This window comes from Monodon monoceros, unplaced genomic scaffold (genome assembly GCF_005190385.1).
Source record: "Monodon monoceros isolate NGI ecotype Baffin Bay Population unplaced genomic scaffold, NGI_Narwhal_1 Super_Scaffold_8, whole genome shotgun sequence".
In the NCBI taxonomy this organism is placed as follows: domain Eukaryota; kingdom Metazoa; phylum Chordata; class Mammalia; order Artiodactyla; family Monodontidae; genus Monodon; species Monodon monoceros.
This window is the reverse complement of record NW_021703785.1, coordinates 26,946,568-26,971,216: the sequence shown is the minus strand read 5'-3', so window position 1 is coordinate 26,971,216 and position 24,649 is coordinate 26,946,568. Positions and strand designations below refer to the sequence as shown.

General features: G+C 38.9%; 1 protein-coding gene across 1 annotated transcript in view; it reads right to left on the bottom strand.

The window, feature by feature from the left end:
* Positions 1-1,248: 1,248 nt before the first annotated feature.
* RNF219 (ring finger protein 219) overlaps positions 1,249-24,649 on the bottom strand; it is a 44,813-nt gene continuing 21,412 nt past the window's right edge. The window contains exons 5-6 of the mRNA XM_029210588.1: positions 21,816-21,904; positions 1,249-4,004 (exon numbers count right to left, since the gene is read on the bottom strand). Coding sequence (XP_029066421.1) covers positions 2,489-4,004; positions 21,816-21,904 — 1,605 coding nt within the window. The 3' untranslated portion in view covers positions 1,249-2,488. The remainder of the gene's footprint in view (positions 4,005-21,815; positions 21,905-24,649) is intronic.

Below are 24,649 nucleotides of genomic sequence, written 5' to 3'. Positions count from 1 at the left end.
ATGTGTCATTAAAATCAGATCCTGCACAGATTATTTCCTTCAACTGAGGAATGGCAGTTTTTTTTAATTTAATATAATATATGAAATATTGTTTTGGAGAGAATGGAGCAGTGTTTCTGAAGCAGCTAGGAAATACTCTAACCCAATAGAGACACCCTCACCCGGTTAGGCACTAGTAAATCAGGTTACACACTCTGCATTTCCATGGCACAGTGTCAGTTTGTATTACAACCTAACACACTCATGGTTAAAAAAAAAGAGTTACAGGGGCTTCCTTGGTGGCGCAGTGGTTGAGAGTCCGCCTGCCGATGCAGGGGACAGGGGTTCGTGCCCCGGTCCGGGAGGATCCCACGTGCCGCGGAGCGGCTGGGCCCGTGAGCCATGGCCGCTGGGCCTGCGCGTCCGGACCCTGTGCTCTGCAATGGGAGAGGCCACAGCAGTGAGAGGCCCGCGTACCGCAAAAAAAAAAAAAAAAAAAAAAAAGAGTTACAGACAAACTTAGAGTGAGGTTTACCCCCAAATTTACTCTATTCAGAAATATGTTAGATTTCTACATTTAATAGAATTTCAAATGCATATCCACATTGTCAAAGATATTTAAACTGCAATATCTCTGAGAGTATCCATTAGCTTAAACATTATCAGAAAGACAAAGTAATACATAAATACTTATTGGAAAAAATATGATAGAACAAAAATTATGCTTTATATTAAGCCGTTTTGGGGGGAGGAGGCTCTTATTACTTCTAAAAGTAGAGGTCATGATCCTCCAACTCATAAAAGTGACTTTTTATACTTTTATGGTTTTGTTGAATCCTGAGTCTCTTATAACAGAGGTCAGCAAATTTTTCTGTAAAAGGCCAAACAGTAAATATTTTAGGCTTTGTGGGCCATATGGTCTCTGTTAAGACTATTCAACTCTGCCGTTTCAGTGCAAAAGCAGTCCTAGATAAAATGTAAACAAGTAAGTGCAGCCGTGTTCTAATAAGACTTTATTTAAAAGCACTGAAATTTGAATTTCATATCATTTTCCTGTGTTGTGAAATATTCTTTGGATTTTTAAAAGCCATTAAAAATCTATAAACCATTTTTGGTTTACAGGCCTTTTACAAAAACAGGTACAGGCCAGAATTTGGACCACAGGCCATAGTCCACCAACCCCTATATTAAAAGATCAATAAAAAATGGTAAGTTTTACTGGTCTTTATAGGCTAATTCAACATGAGCCAACATCAAGGATTACAGTGCTTCTGACATCCTTTATTCAATTCACATAGAAAAGCATGCAGTATTACTGTAAAACAGTACAGTATTAATGTAAAATGTTCAGTGCACATTAGATAAACAAGTCATTAACATACAAACCATTTTTAAAGGCCTATATGGGCATACCAAACATGTTTAGAATAATATACCTTTTCAGAATCTAAATTAAAAATTGTGCTTAGCTCACCTATTCTCACCCCCTTTACACTCTTCATGAAAAAGTTTTTTGGGGCCTACATAACAGATAATCTTTTAGCCAACTGAAACTTCTTTTTCTTAAGTAAGGAAAACAGTGCAAGCAAGAATGCTACCATGCATACAGTTTCCATGAAGAACAGCAACATGCAAACAAGAACTTTACCACTCCAAAGAAAGTTCCCCTGGGACATAAGTGGATCAAGAACTTGGCAATGAGTGCTCCTGCACCTGTATATCTGAATCGATGAAGCTACCATGTTTAGGCTCTTCCAAACACAACTGTTCCATGACTTCTTGCTAAAGTAGGCTCAATTTCTGATTTTCAACACACACAAAAAGATGAGTGAATGAAAGCTACCTGACATAAAACAAGTATTTTCATATAGAAAATGTATTCTTTCATACTAGCAACACATTTTCACAAAAACTGGACAGAACCCAATGTTAAAAATGCAAACATATACATAAAACTTAAAAAAAAATGTAGATGAGTATTGGACTAAGGTTCGAGTGCTATTTCTCCATCATGGCCTTGAAAAAAAGTTAGGCTATCACTAAACATAAATAAAAAGGGGCAGGCAAAATAATTTCCACCCTAGGAAAAGCTTTAAAGAAACTCAAGTGTCTTATGAGCAGTATGTGGACAACACCAAAAGTTTTATTTAAAAATTCCAAGTTCTGAAGATAACTGAGGCTTACTAATAGGCCATTGTACCTGAATAGTTAAATCAAGACTCAAGAAAACAAAATATACCCAAACCAGATACGTATAATATTCATTAAAAAGAAACTCTCACCCTACCTTTTCTGGTCAAAAAGATCCCCAAATGAAAATGAAAAATACTAAAACTCTTCAAAGTGAACAAAAGTATCCTGGGTACAGGCTAATCCACCATTCTGACTTGACACCTGACGAAAGATTATCAATTCAAAATGGTATAGAGCTTTTATGAGGGGAAAAAACTAACTTTGAAATCTTATATTCCTCTCAGGACAAAAACATAAATGACACCTTTCTAATTAGTCAACTTTTAGTTGCTTTTGATGGGCTGGCATTGGAAAGGCTGCTCTGGATTTTTCTTTTTGTTGATTGATTCACATTTTTATTCCTCTTTTCAGGCACAAAGGAAGCAGACCAGGGAGACTGAAGGTGGTTATGAAGACCATGCATCTCTGAGGACATCTTAAACAAAGATGACCCAAACCTTTGATCTTCAAATAGCCTGTGTGAACTGCTTAACAAAACACTCTGGGAAAACTCAGTCTGAAACAAACAGCTTGGGGGTTTGATTTCATTGGTTCCTGGGTTAGAACTGGGATGGAGTGAAAAATCTTCATTCATTTCCTGGTCAGATGGAGAGAGGAGAAAAAAAGAATTGGGTTTCCATTCATTTCCATTTTCTAACTGATCAGTAGTTAGAGAACCTTTAGAAAGGTTTGGTTTAGTTCTTTCTTCCAGCTTATCTGGTTCCTCAAGGAATTCACTGCCTTGAGATGACTTTGCTAAGCCATCCAAATCCAATGACTTAAAACCGTTATTACAAGGGCTCTTGCTGTTGTCTGACTCTGACATCATTGAATCCAACTCCGAGATTTTGTCAAGGTAAGCCGCATCCATTGACGCTTCGCTGGATGTTCTTGTCCGATTCATTTCAAAGGAGCGGAGAGAATTCAATCTCTTGGATAAACATGAGCCTGATTTCTCACTCAATTTTGAAGAAATTTCTCCAACACAATTTGCTATCGTGTTCTCTTCTGAGCTTTCAAAATCCAAGCTGGGGTCATAGCTCGTGGAACAACAATCCCAAAACCCTGTCTTTGGGGAAGTAAAACATTCTGATTTCTTCTCACTTTCACTTCTATCATCTTCTGAAGAATCTTTATTACAAACATTCGGAGAATCACAAAAATCATCAAACACCAGTTTTCTGAGATGGTTTGAGTGCTTTCTGGAACCTCCCGCTTTGACCACAGAGCTCTCTCTATTTTCTGGCGTATTGAGCTGAAGGCAACTAAGGGACAAAGGAGTACAGGGAGCTGGAAGATCATAGAGTTCTTCATCTTTGTAGGATACACAATCACTTGGCTTATTACCCCATTCTCTTTCCAAATAAGTATCCATACTTGTATCTGTCACATCTAACATTATTTCCACCCGTTTGTGATATAAGTCTTTGTTCTTAGAACAATTTGGTTCTGTTTTGCTGGTGCTTTCCTGTCTGACAGAACTGCTAGAAGGTTTTGCCAGGTGTGAATTCAAGGTTGATGAGCCAAGCTGCTTTCTGGCACCATCACCTTGATTCTTGGATGCCATATCCTCCTCGGTGCCTTTGCTCCCCTTGCCATCTGTAGAAAGTGCTCTCTGGCAAATGGAATTCATAGCTTCCTTCTCATCACTTGAATTTTTTAGCTGTGTAATTTGAGATTCTAGTTCCTCTATATATTTATCACTTCGTTCCAGGGCTTTCTTGAGGCGATTGGTTTCACGTTCATACTGTTCTACTTTGGACTGAAGAGCAGCTACTGTAAACCTTCCAAACCTACAAAGAATGGAAGGATCGTTAACCTTATAGTTCAAGATTTTTTCTTTCCTTTTCGAAGTTTAAGAGTGCAAATTGTCTCCACCCATTCTAATTTCACATAACAGTGACACTTCAGACCACTCAATGAACAGGATAAGAGCAATGACAGATGTAGTACCTTCAAAAGAGGGTTTCCCCATTTATGTACTAATAAGCATATGATAATAATGGCAAAGGCCTAATAGGATACTTCTGTGGTCAAATCATACTAGTAGTAGCAGTGAGGCAGAAACTCACTGATAATTTCCCTCCTAAGAGCTGGCACTATCAATTCAGCTCATATATGCATGAAGAGTTATATCCTAAAACAATGACAAAGATTTATGATAACATTTGAACAGTGGTCCACATCTTGAAATATTTACATTCAATCATTTTCCTATAGTACAGCACTGTTTTACAATACATTCCTTATACAATGTCACCTTGTCAAACATAAAATGCCAATTTGAAATTCAGAAATCTTAGCAGTTCCAGCAGGAGTGGGTTTAAATACTTATTTGGATCCTTTCAATTATAGCTACCCTTGATCTGAGGTTTTTACTTGGCCTTTCTGAATACTGGGCTTTAATTCATTTCAGCTCTACTTATTTTTGGCATTTCACGACTGTGTGGGACATCAATTTCATTTCTTCCAACTTTGAGGTACAAAGTCAATGCTTGTGCTTCCAATGTATTACACATAAAAACATTTTCACATTTTCTGAAAAGGAACATTTTGAAGAATAAATGAAAAAGAACACAACAAAAAATCACTCCTCTCACTTGGGATTACCTTGTTTCCACTATTCCCTTAAGAATGGGTACTGGGGTTCAGCTAAGAAAACAAGTTTTGAGCACCTAGTATGGCTCATGGTATATTTGGAGCTGACGATAAAAGGATCAATAAGACTGTCCCAGCTCCAAGGGACATAAAGTATCTATCTTAAATTCTATCTGATCTGACTACCAAAGGAAATTTCATCTTTCAGGAAACTGCTTCTTATGAGTCAGTAAACATAAGTCTTACATTCTAACCCCATGAAAAATAACTTCTCTCCACAAAAGTTCTTTTAAAAAGCTTTTTCTTAATCATCTTTTTGATGACGTAAATATAGGCCCATCTTGAAGAATTCAGGGATTGTCTGTTTTGAGCAAGGTACTTGAGAAGGTGACTTCTACAAATTGTTTTAATCTATGGGTTTATCTTTTTCTTTCTTTTTTCCCTAATTACAAAAGAATAATTACAATTAAGAAAATGTACTAAGTATTAAAAAATTAAAACGGAGAAGAAGCCAACAGTAACTGTACCTCTTTGCGTCAACAACTATATGTTGTATGACTCTCATTCAACACCCATCACCTCCTCCTAAACTGTAGCCCAGTTCACTCTCCAGCTCCTCCCCTACATGATCCCTGCTCTTGTCACTAAGGGAAAAAAGCAGGGACAAAGGTAAATATAGATTCATAAAATCTCAGGGTTAGAAAGGACCTTAAAAGACACGTTGCCAAATACTGACCTACTCACTGCAATTAACTGATCTCCCAGAAAGAGCACACTCCCATCAACCTCTAAAAATCAAAGCAAACACCAGAGGTATAACAAAAACAAAAGCAACTTCAGTAACAAGCCTCCTTGGTTTTTTTTGTTGGTTTTTTTTTTGCGGTACACAGGCCTCTCACTGTTGTGGCCTCTCCCGTTGCGGAGCACAGGCTCCGGACGCGCAGGCTCAGCGGCCATGGCTCACAGGCCCAGCCGCTCCGCGGCATGTGGGATCTTCGCGGACCGGGGCACAAACCCGTGTCCCATGCGTCGGCAGGCGGACTCTCAACCACTGCGCCACCAGGGAAGCCCACAAGCCTCCTTGTTTTAAAGACAAAGTTTACTACTATGAGTATTTGGTTAAATGAATGATGGGAGTTTTTCCTTTTTCACCAAAGAAAAATGTTTTGTTTTGTAAATGTAGTATTTGACAGAGTGGCAGTTTCTGCAAGAGAATTTTAAAAGGTGGACAAAGATCTTTAAGTTCATTCAGCAAAAATATCTGTGAGTTCTTGGGACTTCCCTGGCTGTCCAGTGGTTAAGACTCCCCACTTCCAATGCAGGGGGTTCGGGTTCAGTCCCTGGTCAGGGAACTAAGACCCCACATACTGTGCAGTGTGGTCAAAAAGTTAAGAAAAGTAAAAAATAAATATTTGTGGGTTCTTGACTGTAACTACTCTGGCATAATCAAACAACCCACATATTTTTAAATGGAAAAACTATGTAGCATGTTTATTTAATGCAAACAGCAAAAGTGACAGCCTTAAATTTGCTTGCCAAGACAAAATTTGCTTTTTCTTAAGTGCAATTTTTAAAATAAAACTATCCTCAGATGAAAAATAAAATCAAATGGTTTAAAAGCAAATAATGTTACTAGATAGTAAGTCAGCTGTTACCAAAGGATGTCCTTGGGAACTCAAAGGCCTACATAAGAAGTAGTGACAAATAAGGAATGTTTCCCCAAATATTAGCAGCTTCTTATTCTAGATTTTAGTCTGGAATTTCAGACATAATGTCATTTTATGATGCTATATTTGCCCCTAATTTTTTTATTATTATGTTTTTAAAAGAAGTTAGTTAACAAATGTTCTGAGCTGAATTCAAAATGATAGCCTAAGTATATTTTTTGTATTACTTCAGAGAGAAAGCTGAAGTGCCATGAGAACTAACAACAAAGGCCAGCAACTAAGCACATATGAGAGGCACAAGCAAGGAGGAGTCACTGATGGAGCCGGCTGTTTTCTAAAAAGTCAATGCCCTCAATTCCCCTAAGTTCTATTTCAATACTCTGCAAGTCTATAACACTTCAAATATTCAGACCTTTTTACCATTCTAATAAGGGAACTGTGCTGGTGGGCAAACTAAAAGAAATATATAGTGAAACCCAATGAACTGATCAATTTATTTATCAGTCCATGTAGCTTATCTGTTTTCTGTCTCTCTCTTCACCATTAGAGTATAAGCTCCAGGAAAGCAGGAATTATGGCTAGCTCCCTAGAACAATTCACAGTACACAGTAGTTTCTCATTAAATATGTTTTGAATAGATGTTATTTTCTTACTTTAAGATACATCAATGCCTTACATCAAGACAGAGCCAACACCACAGGATAATCCAAAGGTCCTTGGGTCTCTTTCACACGTAAGCATTATGAGTCACTATATTACTAAACTAAATGTTTCATACGTTTGACTGCTTATTTTCTTTTTTTCACTGACACCAGAGAAAGCAACAGAGAATGACATACATACACAGTATAGTTCTTTTTATTGTACAGGCTTGCTGTTCTACACTCTACTCCATCCAAAAACACTTTCCACTTTCACCTTAGCAAGAGAATGCAAACAGATGAGACTTCTGACATATTTTTAGCTTACCCTAGATACCAATATTAAATTTGGCAAGAGACAATTTACTTGATCATATAGAAATAACAATTAGAGATGCACACCTGATGCTATACTTCCATGGATGAAAACAATGAGGATAAGAGCTTATTTAACTTTGGGTATTAATACTCTCTTATTCACACTAATTCCAGATATTTCCAGACTACATAACATTAAGAAGGCAAGCCAGAGGGATTTCTAATATCATTTACCATACTTCCTTTTCCTGCACAAATTTCAAAATGGAGTATTTTTATAAACATTCCATTAGAGACCAGAAGGCTTTGATTTTCAAAGCAGCAGTGATGGCCAAGGGCTTCATTATGTCAGAGAAAACATAAAGCAGTTTGGGGGCTGCATCTGATATCAGAAGTGTGTTTTGCTAAAATCTAAGGAGAAGCTTAAAGGATTCTTCATCTTGCAACGTTAACTGATGTACACGTTCTGGCTGAGAGCTCCCCTGTTCAAAAAGCTACATAAGTACAAGACTGGTCCTGTCCCTACTAGAAGTAAGAGAAATGAAAAGTCCTATTGGTTTGACCTCTGAGGTATTATAACTAGAGTAAGGGCATCTCTAATAATGAAAAGTTCCCAAGACCACATTTTCTCATAGCTCATCACACAGGAGGAACAGGACGTGTTTGAAGGGTGTCAGAAGAAAGCCAATGTGATAAAAGAATAAATGCCAGAACCAAGTGTCAAAAGAATTAACCTCTAGTGCTATGCAGCCATTAACTAGCTGTGAAACTTGAGTAATTTACTTTGCCCCTCTAGTTCTCAATGGCAGCCCCAACAAAAGGGATTAATGCAGCAAAGCCCAGTGGGTTGCTGAGACACCAAACTTCAGAAACATCTTCTTGAGGAACAAGAGGGGTTCTGGGGAAGTGAGCCCCTCTGCCTTCCATGTACCTTTGATTTTATATATTCTCCTTACTTACTACCTGAGGTAAGAGTGAAACAAAGTGAAAGCAATCTTTGGATACGGACCAGCTTTTGTGATCCAGCCTGATAGGTCTTCAATATCGAGGTCCTTGATGGTTTCGATATGCACAAATTTCAGTTACCACAGTTTAGTTAAATACCACCAGTCACTGAACAACATGGTTCAAATTTACCACATTATATTAACTGTGAGTAGCTGCATAAAGTAAAACTTCACTGCCAGCTTTTCAGTTCACAAAACACTATATAAACAACAGACCGTGCATCATGAACAGTGACCAATCAGGTCACTTCTCTCAAAGTCTGAAAGTGACTGTGCACCTGTTATTCACTTCATACACAGACAATAAAACATATAGTTGTGCTGTCACATGACATTTACAAAAATGGATAATCAAAAGACAGCACTAGGCAACAAAGATGAGGTTTGGCAAAGAAATGGAAAAGTGATTAATGCCAGTAGTAAAGTTAGAATCAAATGTAAGTGTAGAGAAGAATAGCTGACTGTGGGAATGTTGAAACTGTCACTATTTGAGAGATCCTAGGTAAGCCAGAGGAACTTGGGAAAGGCGAACTTGTTGACATAAATGAAAGAAGTGGCTGTGATGAAAAGGATAAAGATGTCTAGAGGAAGTGACAGGCTGGCAAACAACTTCACATTAAAGCAACATGGAGCTATTTCACAATACTGAAAGCACAAAAGGATTAAATGTAAAGCTGATGCAAACTTAGGAATAGTTGTTGAAGTGTCAGAAAAGTTGCTGCCTTCATATCATAAGCTATACGCTAAGAAGGCAAGCACTATTCAAATTATTCTCCGTAAGTTTTTTACAAAGAAATAAAACATTTCAATTCTCAATGTTTCTAATGTTTTAAATTGTACTATAAAAATATTAATGTACTAAATAAGTATCAGTTTTACTATTTTTTCATCTTCATATACATTTATAACTGACAGTAAGAGATTTAATGTTTTGATAAAAATTATTAAAGTTTATAGAACAATTTGATTTTTCTCACTGATTATTGAGATTGCTTTGCATGGTTTTAGGTTGAATGGTCATTTTTATGATTCTATACAACCATGCAAAGTGAGGATTACCTGTACTAAAGTAATGCCTGGTATGTGGGAAAACCAAGTAAACTTGAGTGAGCCTCAACAATTGTTTTTGAAAGAACTGTTACATTTATCTAAGAAAAGAATGACCCAGGCATACAGTAAATTTTATTGCAGAGTTGCCTGGCTATATAGCTGCAGTTGCATATCTTCTCATTCCCTGACTTATGGAGATACTAGGAAAGTATCTTCTTAAAACATGGAAGAGAGATAAAAGTTTTAGGGGAAAAGATTTTCTACTGTTCCTTTCCCCTTCCTAAGTATTTTCTCCTACAGCATAATATATGGGTTAAAGATTCCTTAAGTTTGCAAATGCCTCTTTTTAATTACACAGAACTTCAGTGAGTAGTCTGTGATATGAGCTCTTTAGGATCTGAGTTTGGGCGGGGCTGGGAAGGAAAGGGGGAGGTCCAGTGCTGTGCTCTGCTGTACACATGTGTGTACAGGATGCGGAGGAGGCGTACTCCACGGAAAGAACACAGGGAGGACCGGCACTGTCGGCAGCTCAAAACTGTACTTGGTGGTGGGGGCCTTTCTCTCACCTGCTCCCAATGAGCTGTCTGTGCATTACTCATATCTACCCTCATCCCTGTGTATGTATCAGGAGGATGGGGTAGAGCGTTCTGTCTTTAAACTACTAGAGAAGCTTTGGAAAGTGCCCTATACATTTTCATCCACTGCTGAACCTGATGACTTGCCAGTGTTTCTTCAAGAGAGTTTTCTCTGTTTAAAATGAAACACTTATGAAAATGTTACATTCCTAGAGAATCTGTTAATCATAAAAGTACTGTCTATGGCCAATCCCTGTCACACTAGTTGAGTCCACAAAAACATATTAAACAACATGAGGCATACCAAAAGAGAACAGGAAAAACCTCTTCCCTCCTGAAGACTCAAGATAATGTTTCTATTCCCTGGCCCAACATCCGAATAAATAAATAAAGGCAAGTGAACTCTGGGGATGGAAATTACCAAAATTAAATGTAACAGACAAATCTTCCACAATGCTCTAAGTGACTACTAACGACAACGCTGGTGACAATAACAGCAGCAGCCACAATTCACTGAAAGTTTACTTGTGTCAAGGACATTGCTATATGCTTGATATATATTAACTTACCTAATTTAATTGTCATGTTAACTTTATGAAGCAAGATCTATTATTCTTATTTTAAAGATGAGAAATGAGATGCTTAAAAAGGTTGTCTCTTTTTCCAGGTTATGCAGAAAGGAAGCGGCAAGAAGCCAAGTCTGTCTGAGTCCAAACACCATGTATGAAGCCATATGAGATGCTTGAACATGAGATCCTTTCTTAAATAATGTCAGCACCTATTTATACTATGACATAGTATAAAACGCAAGCATGTCTACTGAGTGCCAAGTCTGTATATATGGTCAAGGGACTAAAATTGTTGTACTATTTATTAATACATACATTTGCTATTAGAAATATGGAGAGGAAATAACAAGATGTAGAAATACATTCAGATATGTATGCACAAAGCCAATAAATATTTATCAAACACCTATTACGTTCTAGATATAAGTTCAAGAGTATTTTCAAACTTCCAAAGATCATTTATTAAAATGGCCTTGCAGGAAACTACAGCACAGACAGATCAACCTGGCAAATGCCAACCCAAAAAGCATGACTATTTTAACCAGAGATATGAATACTAAATCTGAACCAGAACCATTAACTGGAAGCTCCATCTTTAATTGTGCTATGTGTAAAAAGCATATATTATCTTCTTGTCTACCTCATGCACAATCAGCAGGCATCTACAACTACATGGAAACAAAGGTACCAATGTGAAATGAGCAAAATTTTAAATGTATAATTTTAGGACCTAAATATCACATAGGTACTTACTTATCTAGGGTTCTAATAGGAATAAAAAACACAAGCTATGTTATATTTCATCTTATATTGTTATATTTATCACAAAACAGAAAGTGCTCCAATATTTGGAAGAATAAAAAAAAGCCACAATTTCCCCCTAAAGACAAAGGTCACATGGACAGTGGAACTAGACAAAGAATTAAGGCCCTTGCAGCCATTCCTTCTTCCTCCACCTCCCAAAAGTCCTGTTTAAAAATTAAGGTAGGGCTTCCCTGGTGGCGCAGTGGTTGAGAGTCCGCCTGCCGATGCAGGGGACATGGGTTCGTGCCCCGGTCCGGGAAGATCCCACATACTGCGGAGCGGCTGGGCCTGTGAGCCATGGCTGCTGAGCCTGCGCGTCCGGAGCCTGTGCTCCACAACGGGAGAGGCCACAACAGTGAGAGGCCCGCGTACCGCAAAAAAATAAGGTAGAGTCTGATTGGCAAGCTTTCAAATGGAGAACAGAGTTTAAAAATAATAGCTCAGGAACTTCCCTGGTGGCACACTGGTTAAGAATCCACCTGCCAATGAAGGGGACATGGGTTTGATTCCTGGTCTGGGAAGATCCCACATGCCACGGAGCAACTAAGCCCATTCATCACAACTACTGAGCCCACACGCCACAACTACTGAAGTCCGTGCAATCTAGGGCCCGCGTGCCACAACTACTGAGCCCGCATGCTGCAACTACTGAAGACTGCACGCCTAGAGCCCGTGCTCCACAACAAGAGAAGCTACAGCAATGAGAAGCCTGTGCACCGCAACGAAGAGTAGCTCCTGCTCACAACTAGAGAAAGCCCGCATGCAGCAACAAAGACTCAACGCAGCCAAAAAAAAAAGCTTGTATTATTAACACAATTTTAAAGAAAGGTTTATTGTGTGTGTTTATTTTATTGAACTAACCATGCATTTGTATTTAAAAATTGTGGTGAAAGTTCTTGCTGCAATACCTAGAAATTCCTAATAGAAAACACCCAAGTGCTGGGCAGCATATGTAAATTGAAGAGGAACAGGTTCTTTTTTGTGGTAAGTCTCTAAAAAGGGCTAAACCACATCTACATTCACTGCCTGAAGATGGACTACTCTTTTTACTGTGGAATAAATTCCATTCTATTTGTTAAATATATCTCATTTTATATATATATAAAATATATAAAATATATATATATATTTATATATAAAATATATAAAATATATATATATATATATATATATATATATCTCATTTCAATTCCATGCAGAAATGCCCTAATTTTCTGCCCTAAAAGATCAGCCTCAAAGTTGACATGACATAAATGGCGATCCTAATCTTTCATGGAAGGAGAGAACCTCGAGACATGCTATTTCATATCTTTTTACAGTTCTCAGAGGAATAAAGGATTTATATCTTTTCCCAAAATATACTAACCTTAACAACAACAATAAAATCTCAATAGTATAAAAGAATGCAACTGTTGTTGGGTGAAAAAAAGCATACTTAAAAATCTCTGAACTAATAGTATCTATACATTTTTCACTATAGTTAAATCAATCTCTCTCTCTCAGCATGAAGAACAACATGAAACAAAATAAAACAAAAAACTGTGATGCAGCCACTCTGTAATTATTGCTCAGATGATAGTTATTGAGGACTAAGGCATGCTGAGAGGTGATGAGGAAGGAAAACAAAAGGAGTAGAAGACATTATCCTTGTTCTCACGCAGTTCATAATCTTTCTGACAACCTTACCGCTTAGTCATTAGCATGCACTACAGGCTCCTAAAATATCTTATCAATATAATAAAGGCAAGTTGACAGAAAACTGCAGTAAATGTCCACCCCCAATTAGCTGAGTAGCCAGAGAAGGGCCCCTCAGGCAGCTGAGGGGCCTGAGCACACCCAGCTGTCACAGTCTGGCCCCAGGGTATCATCAGGCTCCCCTGACAGTCTACAAGTTCCCCTTCCGGGAAAACCAAAGGGCACAGCAGAATCAGTCAACGGATCAGGCTGGGGTCAAATACCAGGAATCATGGCATTTGTCAGAGCAGAATCGTGAGAAACAAAAAAGGCCAGAAAAGGTCAAGAAGAGAGAACAGCCAAGGCTAGCAAGAGCAGAGATGCTGCTGAGGAAGCCAGGTGTAGTACTGGCACATCTTGAGACACAGTTTAGGAAGAGCAGACCTGTGAACCAGGAAGGGGCACAGCTCACTGTCAGCATGGAGACAGGTAAGGGCAGGAAAACCTGGTTCAAGTGACTCAGACCAGAAACATCGTCCTGGAGCCAGGCAAGCCCTGACACTACCTCCTCTTTTCCTCTTTCTATCTCTCAATCTCTAGTACAATTTTGGAAAACTTCAGGAAATCCCTCTACTCTCCTCATTTGGAGAATGCCAGGAATCTCTGACTTTCTGCCCTCTTAAACCCTATATACCTTAAGCTTCAAGAAAGCTCAAGATATTAATTCCCTGGTCAGTTCCCTCCAAGCAGCAGTATAAAGTATTAGAGTGTAAGGACTCCTTCCTTCTGCCATGTTCCAGAGGAAAAATACACACACACACACACACACACAAACACTCACACTTTATACAGATACACACTGAGTTCATTAAAAAAAAAAAAGAAAAACATGTCTTGGGCATTCCCTGGCAGTCCAGTGGTTAGAACTCTGCGCTTCCATCACAGGAGGCATGGGTTTGATCCCTGGTTGGGGAAATAAGATCCTGCAAGCCGTGTGGTGTGGCCAAAAAAAAAAAATGTATTAGTTCCAAGGAGCTGGCAAATTAACTGAGCATGACAGTCAGAGCTGGTCAGTATACGATGTAATCCTTAAAACAGTATGATAAAAGAATCATCTTGGAAATCTCGGAGGGTCTCATAGATAAACTGACAACTGGGCTCGATCTCAAAGGATGGGTAGGGATTAACCAGGCAGAATAAAAACAGAGAGGCTAATGGAGAGGACCAGGGAAGGCAAAGGAAAAGACATGAGCTAAGGTACATGTCATAACATGGCAAATCTCAGCCCAGGGAGAAATTCAGCATGGCCACAGCAGAGTATAAGAAGAAGAAGGTTGGAGAGGTGCTAAGAAGGCTAAGCTGAAATCATATTGGGAAAGCGGCTCCCGTACTATACTAAGAAATTTGGGCTTCAATTTGTGAGCAATGGGAAATCACCAAAGGTTATTAAGCAAGGCAGTGAGATGATCAAAGTTATATTTTAGAATTCAGGCAACAATAAAGCAGATGCTCCAGGGTTGAGAGAAGAAAAGAAGAGCAATCAGTCGGAAGGTTGTTAAAATCGGCTAAGCACGAAATCATGTGGATCTAAACTAGTGGGAACAAGAAGAAGATGCATTACCAAGGCATTTAATAGGTAGGATAGAATATACTGAACAGTTAGGTGTGGGGTGAGGACAAGGGGTGGAGAAACATAGGAAGACTGGAGTTTTTTGTTTGTTTGTTTGTTTGTTTGCGGTACGCGGGCCTCTCACTGTTGTGGCCTCTCCAGTTGCGGAGCACAGGCTCCGGACGCGCAGGCTCAGCGGCCATGGCTCACGGGCCCAGCCGCTCCGCGGCATGTGGGATCTTCCCGGACCCGGGCATGAAGCCGCGTCCCCTGCATCGGCAGGCGGACTCTCAACCACTGCGCCACCAGGGAAGCCCCACATATTCTTTATCCATTCATCTGTCAGTGGACACTTAGGGTGCTTCCATGTACTGGCTATTGTAAGTAGAGCTGCAATGAACATTGTGGTACATGACTCTTTTTGAATTATGGTTTTCTTAGGGTATATGCCCAGTAGTGGGATTGCTGGGTCATATGGTAGTTCTATTTGTAGTTTTTTAAGGAACCTCCATACTGTTCTTCATAGTGGCTGTATCAATTTACATTCCCACCAACAGTGCAAGAGGGTTCCCTTCTCTCCACACCCTCTCCAGCATTTATTGTTTGTAGATTGTTTGATGATGGCCGTTCTGACTGGTGTGAGGTGATACTTCATTGTAGTTTTGATTTGCATTTCTCTAATGATCAGTGATGCTGAGCATCCTTTCATGTGTTTATTGGCAATCTGTATGTCTTCTTTGGAGAAATGTCTATTTAGGTCTTCTGCCCATTTTTGGATTGGATTGTTTGCTTTTTTGATATTGAGCTACATGAGCTGGCTGTATATTCTGGAGATTAATCCTTTGTCAGTTGCTTTATTAGCAAATATTTTCTCCCATTCTGAGGGTTGTCTTTTCGTCTTGCTTATGGTTTCCTTTGCTGTGCAAAAGCTTTTAAGTGTCATTAGGTCCCATTTGTTTATTTTTATTTCCATTTCCCTAGGAGGTGGGTCAAAAAGGATCTTGCTGTAATTTATGTCATAGAGCGCTCTGCCTATGTTTTCTTAACAGTAGTGATAAAATCATGGCATGGCAAAGCAATATAGCATGTGATTATGAGCACAGGCTCCAGAGCCAGACTCTCTAGAACTGAACTCTGTCTACTTACTAGCGCTGTGATTTGGGGGAAGATACTTAAACTTTTTTTATCTCAGTTTTTATCTTTTGTGAAATGTGCTCAGTAGGAGTACCTATCTTATAGGTTCCGGTGAGGTTTAAATGAGTTAAAACTTGAGATGTACTTATAACAGAGCCCATAGTTAATGCACAACCAATGTTACAGTATTACTGTCTTAGCCTTTATCACTGAAATTACCATGTTTGTTTAGTTGCTTGACCTCTTGTTCTGTCTTCTCCATTCTAAACTCCACAAGAGTAAGGTCACAAGGACAACCTCAGAGGGCTGCTTTAGATTGAATGGTCAGGAAAGCCTCTCTGACTCTGTTGACAAAAGGAGACAGCCACATAACGATGCAGAAGCAAAACATTCTAAGCAGAGGGAAAAAGTCCAGCATGTTGTAGAAACAGAAGAAGACCAGTATGGCTAGAGCAGGATTAGCTGGGGGAATGAGAATGAGATGAAGTGGAATAAGCAAGCACAGACTAGTTCGTGAAGAGTCTGGATTTTATTTTAGGAAAACACTGGATAGTTTCAGATAGGAGATTTAATAGTGTGATTTATACTTTATAAAAAGCAATTCTGAGCATGGTGAAACTGAACTGGGTAGGGAAAAGAGACACAGAGTGGAAGCAAGGAAATTTGAATCCAGGTACTGTTGTCTCCAGAACCAAGCATTTATTTAACTACTGTGCTTTGTGGTGAATTTAAGGTATAGGATCTTGAGTGAAAGTATAAAATAGATAGATGGAAACACTAATCTACAGTTTAGGAGAAAAGGCAAGGCCAAAGATTTAGATTTTGTTTTGCAATCTCAGACATACAAGTAGATGATTATTAAAGCCATGGGAGTTGATAAGACGGCTCAAGGAACACAAATACAGGAAGAAGGGAAGAACGTGCAGGTTATGACTTATGAAGTCTATTCTTTCCTCCTCAGAGCACTTTTTTCATGTACTAATAATAGGAAATACTGCTCACCATCTAGAGAGTACCTGGAGCCTTTATCTTCCCCCAGAAGGAGCTGAGGCATGGGTGAAGACTGGTCCATAATGATAAGCCTTGGGGCTGCTGGGCAGTAAAAATGATGCTTAACACTACCATAGTATCAAACCCACAGATCTCACTAAAGATACAATGACATTCCCAAACACATATTTATAGAAAGGAAAGCCATTAATCCAATTATAACCAGGTTTGATTTAAATGACCTATGGAATTTTGTATATGGAGCTTTATACCCTACGCTTTAAGGTAAGTTAGAAGCTAAGGGCATGGACATCTGCTCTGCTAAAGCCTCATAATAGGCGGCAACATGGCACAAACTCTGCCTAGCGTGACTAGAACAAAAAAAATGTCACAACTGAACAGAGATCTCAGAGAGAGGGCATGGGACTCTCAAATGCTTTACAAATCAATTCTTCATACCCCTTCGAGCGAAAAAATCACTAAGGAACTCCTCTCTCTATCATGGACAAATATATCACACTTCCTGGCACAGTTCAGGAATAGAGAAACGCAATTCTAAAGTCCTCCCTTCAGCTTCTTATTCTTGTTTCTTATCATGTGGAGGTGTGACACTTGGCATTCCCCATTAAATAGGAGACTGAGAACAGGCCTTTCTGCTTAGAGCAGAATGTAGTGGAGTACTAGATGCAGTGGAATTGTGCTAACCAGCTGTTTAAGTGGGATGATGACGGTCACAATGGAGAGATGTGCAAATTACACAGAGGACCTCTGCTCTGCTGAGTTTGAGAAGGAAGCCACCGTGTTTTCTTGGGCATGACTTGTGGCTACTCTGGAGACAAGGAACTAGAGCTGAAGGGACCTCTTAATACTCCTAACCGCTCAAGCTGTTTCCTCTTGCTCAGAATGCCTTCCTCTTCACTGAAATCTCCATCTTTCAAAGCTGGGCTCAAGTCCTGCCTCTTAGATAAAGACTCTCGTCACTCCAACCAACTGGCCATTCTGTGAACTCGTATTGCTGTCTCTGCTATTTGACTTAGTAACTATTTAGTATTTAATTGTTTCATGTATTTTTTCTCGTCTTCATTAGATTATGAACTTCCTGGAAGCAAGGACTATGTTTTGTTGGTTTTAATCGGAGAACAGGAAAAACTCCATATACTCATCACCCACATTCAAGAATTATCAAGATTTTGCCTCATTTCACATATATATATATATATATATATATCCCTTTTTTTGTTAAAATATACTATAGTTCATATTTTAGTATGCATTTCTAAAAAAACATGGACATTTTGTTAAGTAACCATAAGACCTAAACAAAATTAACAGTAATTCCTTGGTATCATCTAATATCTAGTTCATATTCAGATATATCCAATTGCCTCAAAAATGTCTTCTGACATTTGTTATTAATCGATATCCAAACAAAATCCATGTACTGCATTTGGTTATTATATCTCTTAGTCCTCTTTTATTGTAAATCAGGCTTCCCCTCCCATTTTGCCAATGATTTAATGAAGAAATCTGGTCATTTTTCCAATTGATTGTACCATATTCTGGATTTGTCTGTCTGTTTTCTCATAGTCTTGGGAGCTACGTTTTTATTCATTTACTCAACAAATATATACTAGGAGCAGAATATTAGCCAGAACACTATAAAATGCAGGGCTACAACCGTGAATAAAACTATAGTCCTCACTCAAACAGAAGAACATGAAACAAATAATTACACAAAACATTAATTATTAGTAATTGGGATATGTGCTAAAAAGGGAAAGTACAAGGTAGTAAGAGAAATTACAGCAAGGGAACCTAACCTACTTTAGGGGTCAGAAAGAGTATTTATTTTGTATAGTTCAAAGCACCTAGGATACTGTCAAGTAAATAAACTTTTAGTATTTCTGGGTTGGTTGGGAGAGTAAGTTTTCTTCGCATAACAGTCTTGTAAACTGAAGGACATTACCACCACCTCTTGAGTTCTGAATATTAAATCTGATTCTCTTAGGAGTCCATGTTAGAGAAAACTGAAAGGGCAAACAGACGGCTTTCTCCAGCTGAAACAAATTAGAAGACAAATTCAGGAAGTCTTTGGCTACATCAAGTCAAAGAAAAAGATCGCATTTTTCTGGACCACCAGTTTAGATATCGAGACAATGAATTTTTGACAAGGAATAGAATGGATATTATTGAAACCTAGAAGAGTACGATTAGTAGGATATCTGCCACACTGCTCAAAAGGGCTTTTAAGTTAAAGTTGAGAAAGGAAAAATATGCAGGTACACTTTAAGACTGGATATAATCGAGGGTAAAAGATAGACTAGAAAAACAATAGCATAGGAGATAAATGATAATCCAGATTTCATTTTAAAGATTATAGCACTGTTTTTAAAAATTATAAAATTTATTACTTTTATACAATACTATCTACTTGAGACCAATGTAAATGTCTAAGTCCCCCTTGTTGACACCAGATGTTAGTCTAGTTTTGGGGCAATAGCATGATATTTGCTTGAGTGTCCTAAAAAGAAATACCTTCTGCTATGGACTGAATTGTGTTCCCAACTTCCCCACCAAATTCATTTGTTGAAGCCCTAAACCCCAATGTGACTATATTCAGAGACAGGGTCTTCAGGAGGTAATTAAGGTTAAACGAGACCATAAAGATGAGGCCCTAATCCAACAGGACTGGCATCCTCATAAGAAGAGAGACCAGAGCGTGCGCACTCTCTCTCTGACACGTGAAGACATAGTGAGAAGGCAGCTGTCTGCAAGCCTAAAAGAGAGCCCTTGCCAGAAACCGAAATTGCTGAACCTTGATCTGGGATTTCTAGCCTCCAGAACTGTAAGAAAATAAATACCCAATGTTTAAGCCACCCTGTCTATAGTATTTTGTTACGGCAGTCCAAGCTAACAAATATAACTTCCTAATTTTTTTCCTCTCTAGTATCTAAATTTTAAAGCTCTCTCTTCTGCACGATTTGTAGAATATGTCTGCACAACCTGAAAGATACATCAGAAACTAAGGTCATGTGTATAAAAAGTATACCTTGACACCTAATCAAGTAGATAAGAGAAAAATAATTTGTCAAGGCACTTCCTAATCAAGGCAATGAAATGGAATAGATGGTTTTTATTTGCTTGCATTTACTTTTAAACTCTTGAAATTTCATATTCTTTTCAATACGAATAGGAGCTCTCTTCAGGTGAACCAGATCTGGGTATTTTCAGCTGTGGTCAGCTTCTCTCTGAATCCCACTAGGGTTTTGTGATGCAGAGTAAACTAAGGCTATAAATCAAAAGCCATGCTTTTAATACCTCAATGCATTGCAAATTGATCAGGAATAGGGGTCAGTTCAAATCGTTTTTTAAGTGAAACTGTTCCTTTCCCCTGAAGGGAAGGAATGGAAGTTAAAGATAGCAAATCCCAGAGTTATACGGGATTCAGAAGTGTGGTTGCTTGTTAGAATAGACAGCAGTGAGGTTTCTTTAGATAAGATTCTTCAGTTGTTTATCAGGTAGGAGTCATGGCTATTTAAAAACACACATCCTGGTGGCTAGTATTAAATCTGAAATCTGGTGGGCAACTTTTCAAGAAATAAAAGCTACAAACAAAATGGCTTTAGTTCCATTCAGCCTGCCGTGGGAAATGGCTAATGGACAAGTATTACTATGACTGGCAAGGCGAGCTGCCAATAAATGAGAAGAGCAGAGACTCAAACCGCCATATAACAATGGCAACACTTCTTAAGTTTATTTCACTAATTCATCAAAGTACAACATTATCTGAAGTGAAAGAGAAAAGGGGAAGGAACTATTTAAAAGTAAAAGCTATGCTTCTTTGTCTATTGGTTAGTTATCTCTGCTTTGAGTAATTATGGTTTATTTGTACCATTTCTGGATACTACACTTGTTCTACTGAAGGCAATATTTTCTCCTTTTCAAATGACAAGCAGAGAACTACGTCTGGTAGGATAAATTTCCACTGTTTGTTTATGTCTGTCTTTGTCTTTTTCCATTAGGAAAAAATGAAGTCTAATGGTTGGATGGGAAAAGTGTGGAGTTCTGATATGCCACTCCTCAGAGGGATGGGGGCCATATTCTCTTTTCACTTGTCATTTTTTTTTCCCAGAAAAATAACAACCTTAAGCACTGTCTCCCATCTTTTCTCAATCTTCAAGTCTTAACTCTCAATGGTTTCTTATCATTTTAAACTAACTGTTAAGTGGGTCAATAGTTCCAACTGCTTACCTTTTGGAATGGAGTGAAAACTATCTCATCATAAAAGAATAAATTCATTTAACTGTATAGTTCAAATCAGTCCAAAATTCAACAAATGATGCCTTAAAATTCTATTTCAGATAGGCTTTTTAGTATAATGGGTAGTGTAATAGTTTTCAATGTAATGTAACAGAACACAGATTCCGGGGCTAGACTACATTGGTTCAAATCCTACTTCCACCACTTACTAGCAGTGCAGATTTAGAAATATTAATTTGATTTCTATGCCTCCATTTCATCATCTGTAAATGGAGAATAATAATAGTTCTACATCACAGGTTGTTGTACCTGGCAAAGAGAAAGCGCTATATGAATTTTAACTATGATTATTTCAGAAAACGTCTAAAGGGCATTATGTTACTCTCCCTACTCTTTGTTAGGACCACTAAACAGTTACATGTAAAACGAAGTGAAGGCTCACCTATTTTAGGTCACATAAAACAATCCTCTTGCTAATCAGATACAGAAAAAGGATCAGAGGGAAATCTTTTCTTCAACACTAGTCTTAACTATGACTAAGATTTTACCAGTAACATAAGTATACACTTGATGTTTAGAGGTAAGACATTCTATTTAAACTTACATGCTTCAATGAAAAGAGTCAAATGACAAACACAAACTATAACAGCAGCTTATTCTAAAACATTGACATAACCTGAAACATTGCTCTGTTAGCAAAATACATACTTCTGGGGTGATCTGTTATCAACTTCAGCTTTCAGTCGTAAATTCTCCCTCACCAGGCCACCATTTTCCAATTTCAATTTTTTATTTGCCTTAGAAAAAAAAAATGTTGAAAATAATTAAGCACAAGTTAAAACAAAAGTGCCTTGTAAAAATAATGACATGAGCCATCTGTATTCTTTAGAGCAACAATATCAGAAAACTGAATACTAGAACATGTCTTCAGAAGCTTAAAACCACCGTTGGGAATGACTTGTGAAACTGTGAACACAACCAAGCATTTTTAATCCGTATTCCCCAAGCACTCTGCAAATCCCCTATCCAGGGAAATAAACGGAACTATGTTAGTCAGCTTAGAGTCATTAAGGGACTAAACTAATGGCAAATATGTTTTTTTCTTTTCCTTTTTCACATAACTGAATACTCTAAGCATGATAACATTATACCACATGCAATTATTCACAAAACTAATGCTAAGAATCTTGAGCTATGAGATTGATTTTTGGTTGCTATTTAAAAATAGTTTTTAGTGATAACATAGCTTGCTTTCTTCAAAATGGCTTTCTCAAATGCTCTGGCTCACAAATTCTGGGACTCTCAGAATTGAATCAATGTTTTCTAATAAATTCTACGGATTCTCTTTTGATTTAAAAAAAAAATCCTGGGCTTCCCTGGTGGTGCAGTGGTTGAGAGTCCGCCTGCCGATGCAGGGGACACGGGTTCATGCCCCGGTTCGGGAAGATCCCACATGGCGTGGCTAGGCCCATGAGCCATGGCCGCTGAGCCTGCGTGTCCGGCACCTGTGCTCCGCAACGGGAGAGGTCACAACAGTGAGAGGCCCGCGTACCGCAAAAAAAAAAAAAAAAAAAAAAATCCCAAGTATGATTTTCTTTTTTGAGTTCTATGATACCTAAAAACTGCTTGACAAAACATTAATTGCTAAGAAATCTAGAAGCTCAATATTGATTCTTGACAGCCCAAAAAGTAGTGTGTCTATTGTAGTCTTCTTAAAAGCTACTTCATTTAAACTCCCTAGTCATTGTGTTTTTCAATTCCAACAAAAAATAAGACTCCCTAGACTAGGAACCAATCTTACCAACCTGGCAAGAGGAATTCATTGTCTGACTAGAACATTAACATTGAAAGTGAAGGGGTCACAAGAACATTTGTCAACAAAGAGGTTTAAACCAAGAAAACTTGAAAACAGATTTTAAAAATCTGACCAATAATTTCTAGAACTTCTGACTATATTATTTGCCCATCAACACACAAATACCCCAAGAGGATGACAAGAGAAGCAGGACAGAGGACACTCTTCTGGGCACCAAGCCTAACTCTCTCACTTAGACTAATCTAGGTTCCTTTTGAGCTCTGAGCACCTGCTTATCTTCGTGGGTGCAAACCAAACAAGATTGTGGAGGGTTAATTCTTTAAGTGACTGATAAATACCATTACTGCCCCTCTGAAGACACAGGAAAAGTAATTTACTTCCTCATACACACAAACAATGAATTAAGCCCTCATAAGAGGAGGCACTTAGTGAATGCTTTTTGGTGATGAATGACAGGCTTAAATTAGAACCTCATTTGATTTCTTTTCCCCATCCCCTCTGTGAAGGTCTCTCACCAGTCCTGTGGCTCTCTAACATTCTCTTTATGGGCTGGCTAGTTCCTCAACTATTAGAGATCGTTTCAACTTTAGGAGAATCAGGTGGGTAAAGTTACAAAGGGGAGAGTTCTGCCTATTTGTTGCACCTAAAAGAGTAATGAAGACTTCAGCTAACTATTATATTTTGCATTCTCAACACTGGCTTCATAATTGTTCAAAACTCACTTAGCCCTGGAAACATTAGAAAAAAAGTCCAGGATTGGTTCAAGATGGTGGAGTAGAAGGACGTGCTCTCACTCCCTTTTGCGAGAACACTGGAATCGCAACTAACTGCTGAACAATCATCGACAGGAAGACACTTGAACTCACCAAAAAAGATACCCCACATCCAAAGACAAAGGAGAAGCCACAATGAGATGGTAGGAGGGGCGCAATCACAGTAAAATCAAATCCCATTTAACTGCTGGGTGGGTGACACACAAACTGGAGAACACTTATACCACAGAAGTCCATCCACTGGAGTGAAGCTTCTGAGCCTCACGTCAGGCCTCTGAACCTGGGGGTCCAGCAACGGGAAGAGGAATTCCTAGAGAATCAGACTTTGAAGGCTAGCGGGATTTGATTGCAGGACTTCGACAGGACTGGGGGAGGCAGAGACTCCACTCTTGGAGGGCACACACAAAGTAGTGTGTGCATCAGGACCCAGGGGAAGGAGCAGTGACCCCATAGGAGACTGAACCAGACCTACCTGCTAGTGTTGGAGGGTCTGCTGCAGAGGTGGGGGGTGGCTGTGGCTCACCGTGGGCACAAGGACACTGGCAGCAGAAGTTCTGGGAGGTACTCCTTGGCGTGAGACCTCCCAGAGTCCACCATTAGCCCTACCAAACAGCCCGGGTAGGCTCCAGTGTTGGGTCACCTCAGGCAAAACAACCAACAGGGAAGGGACTCAGCCCCACTCATCAGCAGACAAGCGGATTAAAGTTTTACTGAGCTCTGCCCACCACAGCAACAGCCAGCTCTACCCACCACCAGTCCTTCCCATCGGGAAACTTGCACAAGCCTCTTAGATAGCCTCATCCACCAGAGGGCAGCCAGCAGAAGCAAGAAGAACTACAACCCTGCAGCCTGTGGAACAAAAACCACATTCACAGAAAGATAGACAAGATGAAAAGGCAGAGGGTTATGTACCAGATGAAGGAACAAGATAAAACCCCAGAAAGACAACTAAA